Source organism: Rattus norvegicus, chromosome 14, assembly GCF_036323735.1.
Source record: "Rattus norvegicus strain BN/NHsdMcwi chromosome 14, GRCr8, whole genome shotgun sequence".
NCBI classification, from domain to species: Eukaryota; Metazoa; Chordata; class Mammalia; order Rodentia; family Muridae; genus Rattus; species Rattus norvegicus.
Genome location: NC_086032.1, coordinates 57084458 through 57105449, shown reverse-complemented (window position 1 = coordinate 57105449; position 20992 = coordinate 57084458). Strand labels below are relative to the sequence as shown.

Below are 20992 nucleotides of genomic sequence, written 5' to 3'. Positions count from 1 at the left end.
CACATGGAAATCTTCATTCAGTTATGTGGTCCACAGTTGATGTGCAACTTTAAAGGGAAGTTCACAGTAGAACAAGTTAAATGGTCTCTAAAATTTATCTTAAACCAATGAATCGACTAATGATTACTTGATAGGAGTGACTAAATGATAAAAATCTATAGTTTCCACAATTTCTACGTGTCATGAGCTTTTTCCTTCTTTTACACTCAAGCATGCATTCTTGTGTAGCAACCGTGTGGCCATTAGTGCTTTATTTTGTGCTGATGTCCATACACTGACATGTTTGTGGTATTTGAATGTTGAACCTACACAAAGGAGAAATTAAAGCACACAGGTCAACACCTTATTGACTCCACTTAAAATCGTGAGAGTCATCACATTTTAGATTGAAAAGGTACCACTGAGAAGCTAGCATAAAAAAGTAGTCTGATTATGTTCACAAAGTTATTAGGGACATGACATAGACCAGAAGCCAAGTGTCCTCATTAAACCACTTAGAAGCAAAACAGCCTTTGAATCTCAGTAAGTTTCTCTGTGTAGAATGTAACAGTGGCAAGAGTCCGTTTCAGCTGGCTTATGCCTTTGCTCATATCTTTGACTATAAAGATAGGCCTTTTTACAATAGAGTATAATTTGGGCCTCAGCTCTGTGACTTGTGTGTAATTTAAAGTTTAAAACTTACTGATTTTAGTAGAAGTTCATAATTTCATATTTTATGAAAGGTATCAGATGATGATGCACATGAAACTGAGTTAATGTGGCTTTGATTAGCATGGGTTCGTAAAAAGTAATTGACAGTATTTTAAGGTTAGCACAAGAGTAAGAACAGTCTTAAGCTCCTGTCACGGATAACATTTTGCATATCGTCACTAGAAAGGCATTTTATTGGAAAACAATGAAAACATCCTCAGCCTTATACATGGCCAATTTTGTAGATTCTTATTGAAGTAATTGTTTACCTTTTTCACCAAAACTGATTACCACATTTGGTTTCTAGATTTCCTGATGCCATAACCACCTATCCTAACCATACAATTTCATGACTTTCTTCTGTCTTTCCCAGTTGATTTACTAAGTTTCACAGAAGAGTGAGACTTTGTTTTCAATTGGAAAGAATAAAGGTGTTTTGTTGTTGTTATTGTTGTTGCTAATCAACGTGGATTTGCAGAGGCATCATATGTAAAGTGTACATTGTACTAATTTCAATGGTTTTGTCGTAGGACCAACTGGAATACTCATTACCCTCATTGCGCGGGGGGGGGGGGCAGTGATAGGGAGATCATGGTACAGTAAATGTAGTCAAACCTTGTGTACACTCAGAACACAGAGAACCAACTTCAAGACTATGGCAAAGTTTCCCATTCATTCATTTTCTGTGACTCTATAGACAAAATATAGCTTTTAAGCTGTTTCAGTGAATCTACAGTAAGTTTCCTTTTTAATTTTAATTTTTTTAAAGCCCTTAAACTCTTGTCTACAGCGGAGTCTGTGTCATGCACACGGTACGGTGCTTTATTTAGCACTAGTTAGTGGGAGAAATCACATACAAAAAAAGCTGAGCTGAAACCACTAAAACTCATCTTAATTATCACTTCTGCTGAATTAATGTTTTAAGGGCGGAAGAAAGGTTTATTTTCAGGAATTTAGTGATGTTTGTATTGAGCTGTAATGCTGTGTACAAACAACAGAACCATTAAGGCTCCTGATGTTGGGTTGCTCTGACAAGACAGTTTTCCCCACTTGAGCACCGTTATCATTCATAATTCTATAATTGGCAATTAAAAATTTTATCTATTTCCAGACCTCTATATCAGCTTTGTGGTCGAGTGTAAGAGTTTAGGGAGATTTTCTACAATGTGGTTTTTTTTTTTATTTTAACCTACATAAATCTTTATTTTCCTTCTTTCAGATGCGTGTACATCCATACATTACGGTGTTTGGCTGAATTCCACTCTAATACGATGTTCCAATTTACACCATACTCTGTCACCACCTTGCTACTCCGACACCTGCTGGAGCCTGACCTTGGCCGTGGGGTGTCAGCCAACCACTGTTTGTTCCCCTTGTTGTGCATTTTATTTTCAAGCCTTTTTTCCCTACTTAGGGAAAACAAATAGTTTGAAAGCAAGTTAAGGTCCAAAGAGGCAGTATTAATACAGGCATGTATTATTCACAGATGTCTACAGTTCTGTTCTCAAAGAGATGGCTAGCAACCGCTAACACTTGATAAAAAAATCATTAAGAAAAAAACCCAAAACATATTTCGATAATAGTAACTCTAAGGACTTTGGCTTTGTGTGAACAAAGGGAAATTCAGTTTCTTACATCTTCATCTACAGTACACTAAATACTGATTTCGAATAAAACCCTAAATTGATCAGTGTTTTCTCTGTCTCATGTGATCACAACTTCTTCCAGCTAGGCAGACAGCTCTTGCCAAATCTGTGTTATAATTCTGAATGTCACTATGTGCTTTTGTGTTTTTACCCACATATGAATATTAAAGACTTCAAGCACTTTAATAAAATATATTAGTCTGTGACTTTCTGCGTCTATCACAGACGCTGCAATGGGTTAAATTTTCCTTAATCTTGAAATAAACAGCCTGTAGAATTTTTAAGAGTTGTTTGTTATTTTGTTATTGATGATAAGTTTTTTTTGAATTTTGTTAGATTTACCAAAGTCACTATAGACAAATTCCGAAGGAATATATACCCTCCAATTTTGTGGACTATGTTCATAGGGAGGCCTTTATGGCTGATGTCAGGTAATATAACCTTGCAGTTCTAAGAATTGTTCCATTGGTGGAGACCTGAAATGGGTGGTTTCAGTTGTAGCAGTGATGGTCTAGGTAAGTTGGCATCCTCTAACCAACCCCCATGTTTGTATATCTCTGTATGTATTTGTTATATTTTATGTTTATGTGCTGTCCATGGTCTGATTCTTTTATATTTGTTGCACTATCTGCCCTGCCCAATGATAATTTTCTCCAAGTTCCAAAGTGCTGGACAAGAGTTTCACGTTCCCCAGGTTTTGTTTTGTTCTGTTCTATTTCATTGTGTGTGTGTGTCAACCATTGTCAGTCTACTAGCATTTTAACAAATAACGAAGATTATTGGAACAACACAGACGTGTGAAGTGATGTGAATTGCCGTAGCCCATACAAGTGCCTAATGTGCACTTACGGGTTTTTATACCATGAGCTGTTCATCTCATCTTGCAAAAGGACCATTTTCTGAAGTATTATTGAGCTGGCAGTGAAATTCCTGAATAAAGAACTTAATTATCCTTTGCCTCTCATTTTGTTTCAAAGACCAGACCCAGGCTAAGAGTCTGGAGAGGAACCCAGACCCTGTTCTGCTTCTCTCAGATGCCTGTTTCTTCATCTCAAAGAAAAAAAACTCACTTCAATAGACTTAAAATGTAGATTTTGCAACAAACTGTACTAACGTACAAACAAGAAGTGATAGAACAAAGTCTAAGAGTTGGAGTTGGTACACTGTGTAGTGGGTGCCCACGGGTGGCGTTACTGAACACTTTTACAAAGAAGAACCCTCAGTCAGTATTTGCAAATTCAGCCTGTGTCATACTCTTGGGGAACTGTTTAATATACCCAATTTCTACCACGAAATAGGAAGTTATGACATAGTGCTTGGGTAGCATGTGCAGGCAATAACTTCAATGTTCTCAAGGCAAATACACACACACACACACAACACACACACACACATCACACGCACACAAACACACACACATATGTGTGTGTATGATATATGCATATATATGAAATAAATATATAGTCATTTGTGCAGTACTGGTGTAGCTGTCCCTGTGTCCACATGAGCATTTCTGCTTTTGATTCCTAGATAAATGTTATGTCTTAGCATGCGGCAGGTTAGGAGTGGTTGGAGAATCACCCTTTATCATGCTCGGCACTGTTGAGTGGAAGTTTACAATTGTTTACCGAGACAGTCAGAAAAGTTTAATAAAACTAAAGTAAAAATGCACTGTCATGCTCCAGGATTTTACGTCCATTCACGCACACCCCACTTGTTGCAGCCTTTCGTGACAGCAAGCTTTCTGAGAGGCTCGAACCCAGTCCTTGCGACTTTTTTGCTTACTTAGTTTTCCGTGTGAGTGTGTGTCCAGTGACTCCCTACCTTCTCCAGCTTCCTGGTCCCCAGTGTTAGCAATTTGGGGACATCTTTTCTGACACTTCATTGTCATTACTAGAACTTCCTGTAAAACAGGTATCCATGCTCTGAGGGAGATGAACTCACCCATTGCTCTGTATAACTTAATGTTTGGATATTTTATTTTAAAATAAAAAGGCAGTAATCAATTCGCTTTAGAAAATCCACGGAGAATGATGTTATAGTAGATACCAATTCACTTAATGGGTTCATTCAGTTTAAACGGTTTTTCTTTTTCTTTTACTACATGTGATATTACTACCAGTCCAGGGTAAGGAGCATAGAGTTCCTGCCTTCATGAAGTTAATATAATGTTTGCAGGACCTGAAAGGATGTTCATTTATTTTCATTGTGCCTTTTAATTTCCAAAACACTAGATGGTAGATACATGTTTGCTTATTTGCTCTTCAGAACAAACTGGGGGGGGGCACCTTCTTTATTTCCTCGATGAAGCTAATGAAGCAACCAGCAGCCTTTTCATGAATGATGGAATTCAGCTTAAGAAATTTACAAAACCAATGACAGAATAGCCCCTCAGACTCAAGAATAGAGAAAGCATCCAAGTGAAGCTCTTGTTTTTGTTTCGTTTGGTTATTAGTTTTGTTGAAACAAGTTTTCACTGTGTACCCTGGGCAAGTTCACAACTCATTGTGTATCCAAGCCAAACTGCTTGCCTCTGTCTCCTGGGCTGCTGGAATTAAGGGCCTATGGCACCATTATTGTCTGAAATTGTGATTTTGAATAAAGTTAAGTTTTAGAAATTACAGCTACAATCTTCCCCAAAACAGACAGAACTCAAAAGTTCCTAAAATATAGGAGAGAAGTTTGTATAATTTATTTTTTGAGGTATATGTCTGAAATCTTAACATTTTTCAGGTATCACTGTCATAATTGAAAAGGCTTTTTTAAAGTGAGTTGTGACTTGAAGATCTCATGATTCATTGTCATAAGTTATTTGTAGGATTGTATGTTATTAAGGCAATATTTAAAATCAAACCTTCAAAAATTAATTTCACCCTGACTTTATTTTCAATATATGTTGGAAAAATAGCCCCAAGACCCTCCCACATTCTTGACAAAGTGACTTCATAGTCTGTCTTTCAGTGAACAGCATTTATGAAAAAAATCTCTAATTTTGTATTAAATTTTTCTTTCATGGGGTTGGAGATTTAGCTTAGCGGTAGAGCGCTTGCCTAGCAAGCACAAGACCCTGGGTTTGGTCCCCAGCTCCGAAAAAAAAAAAAAAAAAAAAAGAGAGAGAAAAAATTTTTTTCTTTCATGTGGGCTATTTTTAAAATACTTTATTAACTTGTGCAAGTCTGTGATGTGGAGATAGAACATGGACTTTAAAAACCAAGGCGATTGTTTTACATGGAGAAAAGTGGGAATGTGCAGCAGGCTCCTGGTGCCTCCCACGTTTAACCTCAGCACTCTGGGGGCAGAGGCAGGGAATCTCTATGAGTTGGAGGCCAGTCTGGTCATGAGAGTAGGTTCCAGGACAGCCAAAGCTACACAGAGAAATCTTGTCAGAAAACAAAACAAAACAAAACAAAACAAAACAAAATAGAACAAAACAAAAGGAAAAACAGACAAACACAAAACCAACCAACCACCACCAACGAAAACATTGCAAGCATGTTGCACCTTAGGCAGGGGATTCATTGTGTTCAGAGGAGCTAACCCTACCTAAATTTTTCTCCACCACCACATTTCCCTGTGTCAGGGAGCAGTCTTAAAGGCGACCCTTGTAGAATAGAGTACTTAGGAATTTTGTAGAGTTAGCTTTCAAATTCATCCACACTGGTTCTGGAATATGGTGGGACCTCTTTTTGTTGTTTGTTTGTTTTTGTCTTGTTTTGTCTTTAATCACATTACATCCAGATCACAGCCCCCTTCCCTCCTCTCTTCCCAGTCCTACCCTCACCAAACATTGGGCTGAGCCCAGGGAGTGTTTGGAAGAATAGAGGATAGAAGACAAAAAAATCAAGGTCAAGGACACCACAAGGACACCCACAGAATCAACAAACCTGAGACCAGGGGGCCTCACAGAGACTTGGCCACCAACCAGGGAATATGCAGGAGCTGGGCCTAGACCCTAGCAAATGTGCACCGTGGACCCCCCTACAAATTCAGTGATAGCTGTCCTGGTGTCTGTTCCTGCCATGGATCTCCTTCCTCCTGCCTTATAGGACGTCCTTAATATAACCCCTGTAAGATATTCTGAAAGTTTGCTTGTCTTCCTTTCCTGAGGTATGGAGTTCTCTGAGATTCAGGCCTCCCTACTGTATTGGCCAGAGTCTTTTTTTTTTACTTGGCAGTGTGGTTTATGACCCTGGCTTCAGTAACAAATGAACAATTCTGTTTTCATCACCTTCATTCTTGCTTCCATTGTAAACCCCAAACCTATTAATAAGAGGGACCAACAGTGTTTATATTGAGCACTGAAAGTCCTGGTTACTTAACAGGTTTCAGGCACATTTGAGAAATGGGCTGGTAAGGTTTTTGTTGTTTTGTTGTTTGGTTCACTTGACACAGCTTAGCATCATGTGGGAAGATAGAATCTAGAATCTAAAACTGAAGAAATGCCTTTATCAGATTAACCTGTAGGCAAGTCTGTGGGGGCATTGTGTGCAGAAATGATGGTGTGGTGGATGTTGGGTAGTGGTTGGTTGTTTGCTCAGCCCACTGTGGGCAGGGACAACACTAAGCCATTGGTCCTGGGTTGTACTGAAAAGCAAGTTGGGCTAGCCATGGAAAGTAAGACAGTAAATATCATTACTCCAAGATCTCTGTTTCACTTCTTGCCTTTAGTTCATGCCTTTACTTCTTTTTATGCTGGACTGACTTTAAGCTCTAAGGTGAAATAAACCCTCTTCCCTCTCAAGTTGTTTTTGGCCGTGATATTTAACCACAGCAATAGAAAGCAATCAAGGACAAGGGCTTCAAAGAACCATGCAAGCATATGGGTTGTCAGTATTTTTCTGGAATTCTTTATCTGGGGCAAAAATAGATATATGTACTCCCAAACACAGACACGGATGGATCTCTGTATCTGTCAATTTGTATATTCTGCAGACATTCATTTTCTATGCCAACTCAGACTTGCACACAAACATTTCTATTTCTACCCTACCTCATGGCATGCAGTCATTTTAAAAGGTGATGTGCTGGCATATCCGAAAAGAGAAATCAGGGTGCAGTGAATCTACAGAGAAAAGAGGTCTGGAAATGGGGACCCAGCAGCAGTTGAAGGAGCTAAGCAGTGGAGTGAAAGTAGGAAAGTTTGTGCAATTCCAAAGCTCTCCCTTAGACTTTGGAATGCCCTGAAGAGTTCCCCTTTTAAAATGTAAATGACCTCTGTAGGAGTTTGGTTGGGCTTTTAGCACACCTGGGTGTAAATTGCTTTAAGCAGATAACTAGGTCAGCACATCCCAAAGATCAATAGTCCTTAAGAAATGGAAATTTTGATTAGGGCCTTAGGGAAGAGTGGTAGGACTGCTGGAGCCTAGAAGGATGAGAACTCACTTAAAGCACCCAGCGTCTGCGGCTCTAACCAGAGTCCCTCTGGGGTGTGTGTGTGTGTGTGTGTGTGTGTGTGTGTGTGTGTGTGTGTGTGTGTGTGTGTTTAAAGTAAGAGCTCATTTAAAACACCCAGCCTATCTGTCGGTCCATGTGTCTGTCTGTCTCTCTGTCTCTGTCTCTCTGTGTGTGTGTGTGTGTGAATGTCTGTGTGTGTGTGTGTGTGAGTGTCTGTGTGTGTGTGTGTGAGTGTGTGTGTGAGTGTGTGTTTAAAGTAAGAGCTCATTTAAAACACCCAGCCTGTCTGTTGGTCCATGTGTCTGTCTGTCTCTGTCTCTGTCTCTATGTGTGTGTGTGTGTGTGTGTGTGTGTGTGTGTGTGTGTGTGTATGTGTGTGTGTGTATGCACATGTACATACATGCATGTTTAGAATTTTTTATTTAGAATTTATCAGAAAGGTGTGTTCTGATCTAAAAAAGGCAAAGGGTTTTGAGTTTTGGGTGCCATTAAACATTATTTCCTTTTCTGCTCTATTCTATTTATTTTCTTCTTATTTGGTGGGGGAAGAAAGAGAACAATGGGGAGGGGTAGAAAATAAAAAAAGAGCTTCCTGCAAGTGCACCTACATTCCCCTACCCTCATTATTCTGCTTGTGTAGTAAAGCAGTTCCCACTCATTGGGACTTTGTTAGCATGCATTTGTTTCTTATCCTGATTTTAACCTGAGGAAGCTGAGATTAAAAGAGGATAATAACGTTTTTTTCACCGTTGGAAGAAACTTCAAAGGGAATTCTCTTGGCAGAGGTCTGTAGATTGTTTAGAGCAGGCTGAATGCACAGGGCTCCAGCTGTCTCCTCTCTGGTGAAGTGGACTAAATACACCAAACTTTGAGAGGCAGTAGAGCTGCAGTATCTTGGTAAAATAACGAAAAGTTAGAAGAAGTACATGCTTTATTAATAAAGAGTACTGTGGTGATTCTGCAGTATGATAAGCCTTGTGGACTGAGCATGATTATTGTGGGTTTTTATAGAGTACAGACATTATAAATTAGGATTTTTATATTCATAGAAATTTGACTCTATGTAGCATAGAAGCTTTATTTATTTGTTCGTTTGTTTACTGAGGTTTAGTGGATCTAAAAGCCAGCACTTTTTGCCTGCTAGCCACATATAATTTATCATGGATTCCTGGCCCTAGAGCAGTGATTCACTCCACAGACATGCTTAAATTTTTTCTCAGTTCTGCTTGGAAATGAGAAGCTTGCCTACCAATTTCTAGATTAGATGCTCTGAAATTCTAAGTTTTCCTTAGTAGTTCACTCCTAGTCTCTGGAAAAATAGAAAATTTGTACTAGTTGAAGCAGTGAGAAAACCCACCTTCCAGCCCTAGCTGCCTCTGATTGACATATCCACAGGAAAGTCTTCTGTCATTTTGCGTACGAAGCCCTGATCTGGTGACATGGAACATTTGGGACTTTCCTATGTGCTCTCATGAAGGAAGATACTGTTTCTCCATTGCCAAGAGGTTGTCTCCCTTCTGAAAGTACTTTGACACTCCAAAGGACTTTCATTACACTTACAATATGCTTCAAAAATATTTGTTCTCATCAGTTAGACCCTCTGCTCGTCTGTTTCCATGGTTTCTTTTAAAGTAGCACTGATCTTGTACAGTGAGACAATTGAGTGTGGTCCTTACACATGCCAGGAGGTACTGGCTGTTGTCAGAAAGACATCCGATCTGTTGCCCTCTCTCTAGTAAAGAAAGAGGTGTGATGGCTGCTGCTGTAAAAGGAGTTTAGAAGAGTCTCCACCTAATTCACTTATCCTTGTGACCCTACTTTGATTCCATTACGTCTTAAATCCTTCCTTTTTGTCTTGACGGCAATTTTGCTGGGATCTTTTCTTTCACTTTATGACCAGCATCTAAAATTAACGGCTGCTATTTACTGAAGGTTTACCCGTTACCAACCACGAGCCCTGGTGCTGTGCAGGGTATTACTTACTGCTCTTTGCTGTGCTAGAGGACTGTGGTTTAGGTATCTGCCTGCCACACAGGAGTAAGGGAACAAGCCGCATCCTCTTCTGTCCACCACTTCTCCTAGTGGTGTACCCCTGACTCCATATCTGAAAGTCTGTATGATAGCAATACTGGTAGTTCAGTTTACAAAACAACCTTTTAAAATGTCTGGTGATTCTTTTCTGCTATAAAATATCTGCTATACATTTTTATCAGTGGTCTTTGTGCCTGTGCATATGTTCTCCCCCCCCCGTGTGTGTGTGTGTGTGTGTGTGTGTGTGTGTGTGTGTGTGCATGCGTAGGCACATATGCATGCATTTATATGTGCAAGTGCATAAGTGTGCATATGGAACAACCTCCAACATCTTTTCTCAGGAACAGTGTCCCCCGCCTCCCCCCCATCCCCGCACTCTTTTTCTACTGTTATTGGTCAAGGAGCTTGAAGACATCTGCCTGTCTCTGAATCATTACTGATAGGATTATAAACTTGTCACCACACATGACAATATTTTTTTTCTTATTTTGCTTCTGGCAATAGAATTCTGGTCCTGGTATTTTGAGGACACATAATGTTTCTGTCTGAACCATTTCCCCAGGCCTCTCATAAGTCTTAATAATTTGTATGAATCTTCCCATGCTGCCATCACAGAAGGGCACACCTGGAGTTAAATTTCATTTTCTCTGAGGACTTAGATCAAAGTCCTGGTCAATGTGGTTTCTGGAGAAGCCTCTCACTTGGCTTGCATGGAACTGCCTTCTCATTCCTTCCATGCTTTCCCTCGTGCATGCACTGACAGAAGCCTCCACAGTCCCTGAGAAAAACACTAGGCCTTATCAGATGAGGACCATAACCTTCAGACCTCACTTAACCTTAAATGCCTCTCAGCAAGTACTGGCATTCCAGGGTTTATGACTTCAGTAGACGAACTTGGAAACACGCAGTTCTGTCCATAGCGCAGTTCATTCTTGGTCTTCACTAGGTCATACCAGACTGCACCATCAGCTTTTACATACTCACTCATTGCATGTAGTGTTTATGTTCAGAGGAGCCCTTACTTTTCACCTTTTCTGTCAAAAGGAGCCTCAAATATGTTTTTCAATGATGAAAGATTCATGTACTTGTTTTATCTTTGTGAAAAAAATATTTGAATCTATAATGTGTATGCGTGCACATACATTTTTAAGTACACTTTTTAGTTTCCGGCATATAACATCTCATGCATAATGTTGAACATTTCTACAGTTATTGGTTTTCATGAAGATTTGATTTAAATAACATTTTAGCTATTTTAATTTTGCTAGCCAGTAAGTGTATGCAGGTATACTGTTCAATGAAATAGCAGTATATACCCAAAAGCAATCCATAAATTCGAATTATTTTTAATGACAATATTAACACTTAGAGGCAAACATCTAGTTTTTCTTAGTCATTGAAATCCAAATGAAAAGCAGGAGTTAAATCTTTTTCTGTCAGCATTCCTAGGCAAGAAACAAAACAGTTGCTCACACCTTTCCTAAGGAGCACTTTCGGAGCCTCTGAGGCTGGGTGTGCACTTGACCTCCAACATTTAAGAATGGAAAATTTAATGTTTTTCTCTTCAGGGAAGTGGAAATAAATAGTGCATGAACACAAGTGTATTTACAAAGTTGCATTTAAATTTGCTTTTCAGTATATTTAACTGTTGATCACAAAGACAAAAACACTTCCAGAGATAATAACATTTCTGGGGTCAGGAATCAATCACGGTAATGTCTATTTCTTCCAATCCAGTGCATCAAGTGGTCAGAAATAATCATATTAACTCCCCTAAGTTTGTTGAGTTTTCCCTTAATGTTCTGTTTGTGGCATAAAATACATACTTATGGGTATATGTGTATGCAGTGTCCATATGCATAGGTGCTTACAAATATATACTACCCATACGAAGGTAATATAGTTGATGTTTCACAGGACAAGTGTTCACTGACTAACATCTATCTGCCATTTAAGTTCTAGGCAGCATTCTAGGCACCTTGCAAATAGAATTGATAGAAAGGGACTGAAAAAAAAAATAGTCTTCCTCTAGGGCATCCTTGGAACACCACATAAATCACACTAGCTAAGCTTGGGTTGTACATTATATTCTGGGCATTCAGTAACGTAGCTTGCACGTATGAAATCATCAGTTGAACACAACAACCACACAGTCTCACTGATAGTTATCTTTATGTTGTAGACAATGGGCGTGGTGAGTATGACGGTTACTTACGAAGAATGACTTACTCAGTCCCATAATTTGCAAAGTGCAGAGCTACAGTTCAAGTACAGACAATCTAGCTACAAAGGCCACATTCCCAACTACTGTGAAGTCCAGGAAACAGCTCTGCGTTATAGACAACTAGTTTTATGAATAAAATCGCATTTGCTCACTTCTCGGCAAGGCTTCAGTGATAGTCTAACCTTGCAATTCTGATATCTTTTATTATGTTCTTGAAATTAGGTCAGTCAGTCCATTTGAAAAAAGTACTACCACCTTAAACTTCAATCAAAGTGCAAATTATAGGATGGGAACTTGTGCGTTAGACAGATGTATTCTCTTTTTCCTTTCCTAACCCACTCTCACTTTTTTTTCAGAAATACCCCATCACAGACTTTTGTTATTTTAATATTCTCCAATTCATTCCCTATTCACAAAGTGTTCTGCATATCATTAGTGCAAGTAGAAGAAACAAATTCATTAATCTTCTGTGAATTGCCGTTTGATGCAAGATAGGAAATGCCTTTTAATGAAGAATAAATTTTTGACAAATTTCTGTGAATCAGTGCTTCATAAAAATAAAATGTATATATTTCCTCGGAAGTTTTCAAAAGCATATACAAAAGGAAGCAAAGGAAAAGTGAGTTAGTTACAAAATATTTGTAAGAACTAATTCTTCTGTTCCTTCAAAGAAGTACTGATTACTATACATGCCATTAAAATATAGCTGTATATCTGCAGGGGATATATCCCAATATTCCAAATCCTCGATAGATTCTTGCACCATACTGTATGTCTTGTCTCATGCACACTGGTAGGATTTAAATATTTTCTCCCAACCTAAAGGATAATGTATCGATGATGTGGGCCTACAGCAGTGTTTACAAGGAGTCTAAACTCAGTGAAGGATAAATTCATTATTGGATACATAATTTGATGGCCACATTAGGGGGTGGCTGGACCTAGACAGGTGATATAGATGACTAGGGGCTTGTCCTGACCTACTACTTTGTTTCCAGCTTCTTTTTCCCTATTCTTTTGCCTTTTGTCTTTTATGAGGTGAGTTGCTTGGTATCATAGCACAGGCTCTGCCATAATATTCTGCCTAAGTACAGGGCCATATATAACGGTGCCATGTAACCATCCACTGAGACCTGGAGATCCAGGAGTCCAAATGAACCTTTCCCTATTATTTCTTAGGTATTTTTGCCACAATGATAAACAGTGGTTAACATGCACAGTTACTGGAACAAAATATAGTTTGTAAATACATATAGTAATCTGAACAACAATAACAAGTGATGGTATAAAAGGAGTCTAAGAATATACCACAATGAACTCCATTTTACTTTTGGAATTGTCTATGTAATACCATCTGACTATTGCTGACCATGACCAGCCGAATCTCCGAGTAAGAGCTGCTACTGCTTATCCTTTTTGTAGTTTAAAAATTCATCAGTATTTTATTTAAAATTTACGTAAATTTGTGTGGAACATCTAAAATGCAAAGGAACAGCACTTAAGACTATACCTTAGTGATTTCACTTTTAGTAAAATAATTCTGTTTTACTTTTTTGGCATGGCTAACATCTAAAAAAATGTCAATGATATTTTCCATTGGATATTTTCTTTTGAACTGAGAAACTTTTCAAAAAATATCTATATGAAATAATTCTGAATTCTCTTATATATTATCTCTACATACATGAAATCTCAATATCTCAGGATTTTGAGAAAGATATAAGGAGCCTGTGTATTCAGGAGCCTGTGAAGAGCAAACGAATCTTCAGATGCCAGGCTGCTGCAGTTTTAGAGGTTTGTGAGCCTTTTATGGTTTCTGGGAACTAAATCTGCGTCCTCTGTAAGAGTATCAAGTTCTTTTAGCTGTTAAGCCACCTCTGAGACCTCCAGTTTTCAAATTTAAAGCATTGAAATCCATGGGTCACAATTCTGCGACTGTTGTTTCCTTGCTCATCTTCTTCTCCTAAACAAATGGTCTCTTAGTTACTCTTTCATGGGAAGATACACTATGGTCAAGGAAACTTTTAGAATAAAGCATTTATTTGGGGGCTTGCTTATAACATCAGAGGGTCAGTCATAACCATCCTGGTGAGACTATGCTGGCGTGCAGACAGGTGTGGTGCTGGAGCAGTAGCTGGGAGCTCACATCCTGACTTGCAGGCAGGCGGCAGAAAGAGCAAGACGGGTCAGCAGTGGGCTATTGAAACCTTAAAACCCAACCCCAGCAACACAGCTCCTCTACCAAGACCAACTCTACCCCAACAAGTCAACACCTCTTAATCCTTCTCAGGCAGATCCAGTAACTGGAAATAAATGTCGTGGCATGTATGTTCATGTATGTGTGTGCAAACGCATATACACTAACTAAAAAGAATCTATGTGAATTAAATTAAAAGAAAATAAAGAAATGCTGGGTTCTACATTTCAGTGAGGTACATACTATATAGAGGAAGTGAGAATAATTTATGTGAAGCCTAATCAAGAAAAACGCTCAGAAGCATCTTTTGTCTTTAGTTATTATGCCAGGCAGACTCCTGGTAATTACCTTGGGTTCAGATTTGATGGGGTGGTGCTTTTTAAACTTTCTTTGGTTCATAAGGACTGAGAGTGCCGATACATGCTCTTCAGAGTTAGTTTTCATGCTGCTTAGCACCAGAAGGAAATTATTTAGCACACACTGCCTTGCACAGGGAAGATACTAGAATCAGAAAGTTCTAGCAGTGTAACTCACCTTGTTCTACTTTGTTTTGGTGAGCAGTCCTAAGTGGGGGGCAGACGCGGAGTTTCTTAAATTCATTCGATTTTTTATCTCTGATGCAGAGCAAATCACTCAACTTTTTTTTTAATCTTTTTTCCTTTGTTCAACATTGAACTGTCTATCTTGTTCATCATTGAACATTTTATGCGAGATAAGAGAAACCGTAATAGTCCAGCCGAGAAAACTGTGGGGACTAATGAAAACAATTCCAATTGTATATGATACTAAAGATTTTTTGATAAAGACAAGAGGGAAATTCAAAATGAAGTCATGATTACAAGTCCAAATAATTCCTGGAAAAATTAGTTTTTACCAAAAAAGAGTATCTTGTTACCAAAAATAGCAGAGTAGTCAACTTCTAGTCCTGGCACTCAACTGTGGAAGAGAATTGAAGATACATTATTTTATCACTCAAATTGCTGAAATGTCTTATTGAAGAAAGGAGAAAAATACGCTTCCGAACTAGTGTGCAAAGTCTCGATTTACGAAAAGGAGAAAAAAAAAATCAAGGATTTTGCTCAAGGAACCAAAAAAATGTGTTTGGCTTATTTCTTTTTCATCACTTAAGCTCGTTTCTTGCTGGGTCTTTTTATTGAATAATTGAAAAAAAATGGGTAAAGGAGGGACTTTTTCATCAAAGGCAAAGGTAGTAAGAAATAAAAGTACCGGGGTAATAGAGATAGGAAGTTGTATCTTTCTGTACTTTCGTGATTGCTTACATTTCTTCCTAAACTTGTAGTTGAAAAGGTTTGGGGGAAAAAAGTTCAGTTCTAAGGAAAAAGTTAGAGAGGGCAGGCTAATATTCTGTGCTTCCTCACCCACCCACCACCCCCAGCCCTTCTCACTCCACATCCTCCCCTCCCCCATTCTTACGCGCGCGCGCGCGCGCGCGCGCGCACACACACACACACACACACACACACACACACACCACAGAAAACACCACTCCCCCACTCTTACACACACACACACATCACACAATCCACCACTCCCCCACTCTTACACACACACACACATATCACACAAACCACCACCGTCACAGGTATGAGCACACCCATCTTCACAAGCTCACATTATTTTTCTTTGAAATCATCTCTATTTACGCTGGCAAAATTAATTAAAAAGCAAGAGCTCACTTGATGAGCCTTAACATTTAAGGGGATTATTAGAAATTTTGAAAGCTGCTTCAAAGAAAAACTTTTTAACACTCCCTTGATTTCAAGCTCTGGAGAAAAGAGCTGGAATCTTGGTACTCCACTGTCTTCCTGCCAGACAGGAGGCGGCTGTGGGCAAGCTGTGTCTCCCTCGCTGCTCTGCCTCCTCTGTAGCAGTCAGTTTATGATCATCTGAGATGCTGCTCTTTTCTCCCCCAGTGGCAGCCTGTCAGCTTTTGCACGACTTCTGGCTCCCTTCTGCCACCAAGCAGGCTGTTTTCTCATGGCCTCAGAGGGAGTCAGAGGTCAGGATGAAGCAGCCAAGAGATAAGAATATTTTAAACACTGGCTGTCTTTTCAACTTTAGTATCCAAGCTACACAGAAAAAAAAATACAGATTAGTGAATATAGATAGGTTTTACCAGAAAATTCCCAAAATTTCTTGATCATGTAAATAAAAGTCTCCATTTATATGAGGTGTGTCCCTGTTAACGTGAATAATTCTTAGGAAAAAGTAGCTTAAATATAACTAATGATATTTCCAAAATACGATGTCTGAATGAATTGTTCTCACATGCGTTTTATTTCTCTTTATTTCTTATGCCAGGAATGTACTCGGAAACGAATAGTCTTCTGTGGAGACTGCCTTACTCATTTTATACAGAAATACTAACATAGTATGAAGGAGGCTATAATGGGTACCAGACACACCCCGGGGGAAAGGCTTAACAATTCTTAGAAAGGTTGATGATTGACAAGAAAAATGGCAATATAGCTTTGATTTTTTTTCCTCCTTTGTAGTCTTGCATCAGTACTGCAACTTTGGCTATGGGGCATCAACTATTCTCATTGGAACCGAACTGAAATGTATTTTGTACACGCCCTCCTTTATAATTCAACAGTTTTTGTTCTTATAGATTTCTAATGGGTTTCCTCTCTTGGCTGTTAATCTGTAGACACCATTGCTGGGCACTCCTGCTTCACTCTATTTCAGTCAATCTGTGACTTGGGACCAAAACAGATTTCATTGTAACTCTTCACTCTAAATTCTTCACACTTGTCTTTTGGTTATTTTTAGACGTCAAAACACCTTCAAATGAGAACTGTTACTGTCACTGAAGAGATAGAAAGTGAAGCAGCCTAGGCTTGAGATGCTTGCTCGTGGAGGACTTGTGCAGATGTGTGTGGTGAGGGCAGCATTACTGGCATGTGTCCCCTTCCCAGGCCCATCTCCTTGGGGAATATCCCGACTCATTTTCCTAAAAATAGACATGTAATCTCATATTTTTAAGCCTTGCATTTTTTAAAAAAGGGCAATGATTGTGCAAAGTGCTCTATAGTTGAGATGTCTGTAGAAAAATCACAAGGATTACTTTTTGAACAACTTCTTATTATTCTTAGGTGCCTTTCAGTGTTCTTTTGTGAGCTAAGCACCTATCATGTGTTCTATTAGCACTGTTACTTGCTATCAGCTGGCTTTTAGATAATCCTGCCTAAGTGACAGGTTGATGACAGTTTTTAAGATATTGCCTCTCCAAGTTATATTTCTGTTCACAGAGGGTGCTAGAAAAGCAGAGAGCCTCGCTGTGAGACTTTTATGGAGGAACTCAGAGAGGACACGCAGAATGCAAGGGAAATACTTGAAGGCCTAGTTGAAATTTCTGCCATTCTGCTTAGTCCCTCCTTGATTCACACTGTTACGCTCTATTTGGCAAGAGATTCTTGGGTTTGAGTCCAGCTGAAAATTAGAAAGTCTTTTTGTAGTATTGTCATTGTCAACTTTCTCAGTTCAGTTGATACCTATGTGTGTGAATGTTAAGTGTTATGTTGTATGTATAAATGTATGTGTGTGTATTACATATCCATAGGAATATTTACGTATTTGAATATGTTCATATATAAACATAGGTGTATATATACATATGTATTGCACGCACAGAGGCACACACACAGACATATATATAATATATACATATTATATATATATGATAAAGTAGTACTGCTGGAGTAATTAGGAATCTAGAAACCCTTCTTTAGCAGGAAATAATGCAGGTCAATAGCCTTGGCCTAGATAGTAGCAAAAGAGAGAACACAAAATTACATCACAATTACTTCTGAAAATTATTAAAAAGAAGTAACAGGAAGAACGGCATTTCACAATGGTCCTTGTCAGACCTCAGGATAAAAATGTTGAGTGGACATCCCCAAAGGATACTCCTGTTTAACAAATGTTCATTTCCAGAGGATTCACTTAGAGTGCAGAGTCCTGCACTGTGGAGTGAGACCAAAGGAGCCAGTGTTTAAAAGGAGAATTGCAGTGTGGTCTGCTTCCGTTAAAATCCCCCTGCAGTAGTGTGGCACTTCAGCTTCCTAATGTTTTATCCTGAGAACGCCCATCTCCTGAGGCCTTATATTCAGTAACTATTCTTGAAATTTATCCCATTTATTTTCAGCAAAACCTTGCACAATCCTTCTCTGGTTCTTGCAGAGCAGTGGTTTGAGCTAATACATTGATTGAAACACATCAAGGGTAGAATTACACTGGTATACATTAGTAGCTTAATAAGTTAGCATTACTAGTGGCTGTTAGCAGAAATTGGTAATTGACTTGATTAAAAGAAAAAGATTCAAGCAACAGTTATTTCAAATAAATCTGCCTGATGAAAAAGTGCCTTTTCTTCCATCCATTGAATCATTCATTCATTTCCCTATTACACCTCTTTCTTTCTTTCACCTTCATGCTATGTAGTCTATTAACCATAAATAGATGTCATTGTACTGGGTTTTTCCATTGGAGGATCAGTGATCTGGGTCATTTATATCTGTAGTTTTATGATGAATGAATCAGAATAGAGCAATTTAATTAATCATTTAAACAGATTATATGATGTGCCTCAATACTTTAAGTATTTTATTGGAATTATTTGTTGTCATTGTGTTTATATTAAAATTTTAAGATGCTGGCAAAAATCAGGCTTTGTAACATTAAACTGCTTTAATATCCTTTCTACAGACAACATTGAAGGGAATCTAAGGAAATAGAAACACTGTGGGCACAATCAGGAGACTAATTCACTTCCTGTTGGAAGTGTCTCTAACCAGCACTTCCCAGCGTTTTCAGGCTTTTTACTTTATTTTATTTTATTTTATTAGGTCCCTGTATCAAATTAGAATGAGTATCGTAAGTTAAATCACAGCCTTCTCTCACATTATTCTAATCGTTAGAAGTTACAAATGGGTTTCACATGGTTAAAATGTCTGTGTTGGTAGGGCTGTATTTCTTTTAAGCAGGTAAGGAAAAAAAAAACCTATTTTCTCGAATTTTTCAGCGTTTAGAAGCTGCCTGAATTCTGTGGCTTTCACCTGGCTCTGATATTCAGAGATGTCATTAATTAGTTTCCATCACAGTCTTTATTTCTCTGTCTCACTCTGATACATTTGAGAATGATGATTACATTGAGTACACATGGACTTTTTTTTTCTTTTTTTTTCATGTTATATTATCTTTATCACTTTTTTTTTTATTAACTTGAGTATTTCTTATATACATTTCAAGTGTTATTCCCTTTCCCTTTTCCGGACAAACATCCCCCTCCCCCCTCCCCTTCCTTATGGGTGTTCCCCTCCCAACCCTCCCCCCATTGCCGCCCTCCCCCCATAGTCTAGTAATGTTTATTTAGTTGATTGGGAATTTTCATTTTTCCTGCAATATTTTTGTGCCCAACTTTTTAAATACTTATCTTATTTTGACTGAATTTTTGTGTGGGGGTGAGGAGGTATACTAGGGTGCTGGTGCTCTCAGAGACAGTGGAAGAAATAGGATCCCCCATAGGTACAGTTACAGGCAGTTGTGAGCTATCCAATGTGTTCTGGGAACTGAGCCCTGGTCCTCTGCAAGAGCAGTATGTGGTATTAATAGCTGAGACATATCTCCAGCCTTTTGTCTAAAATCTTAATGCCTCTTTGAGGAATATACATCCATTTCCTGAATTATGAAGGGAACATCTTTGGGGGATCCATCCAAATGTTTTAGGTTTAATAAGTAAGCTCTAAAAATTGAATAATCTCACTTTAAAAACCACGTGTTTTATATCAAAATAGAAATTGCTTGATAAACAATTTTTTTGTATGATGAAAAGTTTATTTTCATATAGAAAACTTTAACCTATTTTGAAACATAGAGCACGAGATTGGTTCTCAGTTTAGTGATTTACTCTTTTATAGGATAACAAGGCTGAGGAATTTTATTATTTCTTCAACTTCTAAACTATAAACTATCTGCAAAACCTATGGTGTTGTGATCTGGCTAAACTCCACTCAGAAACAGTAAAGAGTGGCCAAATTTGAGGTGGAGTAGGTCTTATTCTATATCTGTCTTTGTCCAATCATTCAGCTGAGTTGAACACTATGTTTCCAGTAGGATGTTTTAGGTGGTAGAATGTATAGTTGATCCATGAATGAGAAATTGCCAAGAACAGTGACTTTACTCCCTAAGACGACCCATGACAAACTCCATGGCAGACATTTTCAGGGCCATCTTGAAGGCAATCTGATGAAATTATAACTGATACAAATCAAAGTCTTCCCTTCTAATTTCCATGGTTGTGGTGTGCCATCACAGAGTGCCACAAGGATTATTTTTGGATACTACTATTCAATTGGAGAAAGGTTTAATCATTCATTACAAAAGACCGTTCAGTCGGGTTTCTTAGATGTATTCTGTTTACTTCCCTGTATATGCATTTTGTATGAAAATAATGAATCCAAGATGCTGTAATTTTTTGCAAAACAAAACAGAAACAGAACAATGACTTTCCACCTCTGGTGCACACATGCTAATGTTGATTTGTCTATTTGTTTTGTAAAGTCTGGTAGTAGTTCGTGTCTCCTTTCCTGAATGAACACATTTCAGTAGGTTTGTGTTTTTTTACTTCACCATGGAGGCAGGCTGAAGGTGGGTGAAGGAAAAGTCAGTCTTTGGAACTCTGAAATGCATTAAGCTTCTCTCTTGATTTAACACAAAATGATCAAAAACACGTGCATGCCTGGAGTTATTCTATTTTTTTCTATTGTAATCCTGGTGGGCTTTTTTGTA

The 20992-nt window shown here is 38.4% G+C and overlaps 1 protein-coding gene across 15 annotated transcripts in view; it reads left to right on the top strand.

Annotated features, from left to right (window-relative positions):
* Pcdh7 (protocadherin 7) overlaps positions 1-20992 on the top strand; it is a 430160-nt gene that overhangs the window by 9527 nt on the left and 399641 nt on the right. Inside the window, exon 2 of one of the 15 annotated variants that reach the window (XM_006251023.5) lies at positions 1910-20992. This exon is cut by the window's right edge and continues 27494 nt beyond it. The exons of the other annotated variants lie outside the window; for them this stretch is intronic. Coding sequence (XP_006251085.1) covers positions 1910-1945 — 36 coding nt within the window. The 3' untranslated portion in view covers positions 1946-20992. The remainder of the gene's footprint in view (positions 1-1909) is intronic. 15 annotated transcript variants of the gene reach the window in all.